Genomic DNA, 287 nt, shown 5'->3' with positions numbered 1-287 from the left:
GCAGGTCCCTCACAGCGTTCGGCGGCTGCAGCAGCTTTCGGTAGGGAACACTGCTGGGAGGACCTCATCACTGCTGAGCTCCAACCCTGGGCTGCCCTCACCATGTCCCCATCTTCTCCCCCACCGGCAGGTGCCTCTGCAGCACGTGGCTCTACTGAAGCGGGAACCTGGCGTCAACTTCTACCTCTTGGGGAATGGGCTTTCCCAGGGCACCCACCTGCGGGGGGAGCATGTGGCCACCCTGACCTCCGCACCCACCGCGGTGGTGGAGGGCTGCATGGAGTGTC

At 65.2% G+C, this 287-nt stretch overlaps 1 protein-coding gene across 1 annotated transcript in view; it reads left to right on the top strand.

The window, feature by feature from the left end:
- HELZ2 (helicase with zinc finger 2, transcriptional coactivator) overlaps positions 1 to 287 on the top strand; it is a 16,718-nt gene that overhangs the window by 1,635 nt on the left and 14,796 nt on the right. The window contains exon 4 of the mRNA XM_010142785.1: positions 131 to 255. Coding sequence (XP_010141087.1) covers positions 131 to 255 — 125 coding nt within the window. The remainder of the gene's footprint in view (positions 1 to 130; positions 256 to 287) is intronic.

The sequence above is a fragment of the Buceros rhinoceros genome, unplaced genomic scaffold (assembly GCF_000710305.1).
Source record: "Buceros rhinoceros silvestris isolate BGI_N320 unplaced genomic scaffold, ASM71030v1 scaffold11229, whole genome shotgun sequence".
NCBI classification, from domain to species: Eukaryota; Metazoa; Chordata; class Aves; order Bucerotiformes; family Bucerotidae; genus Buceros; species Buceros rhinoceros.
The sequence above is the reverse complement of the archived record's forward strand: the minus strand, read 5'-3'. Positions and strand labels throughout refer to the sequence as shown.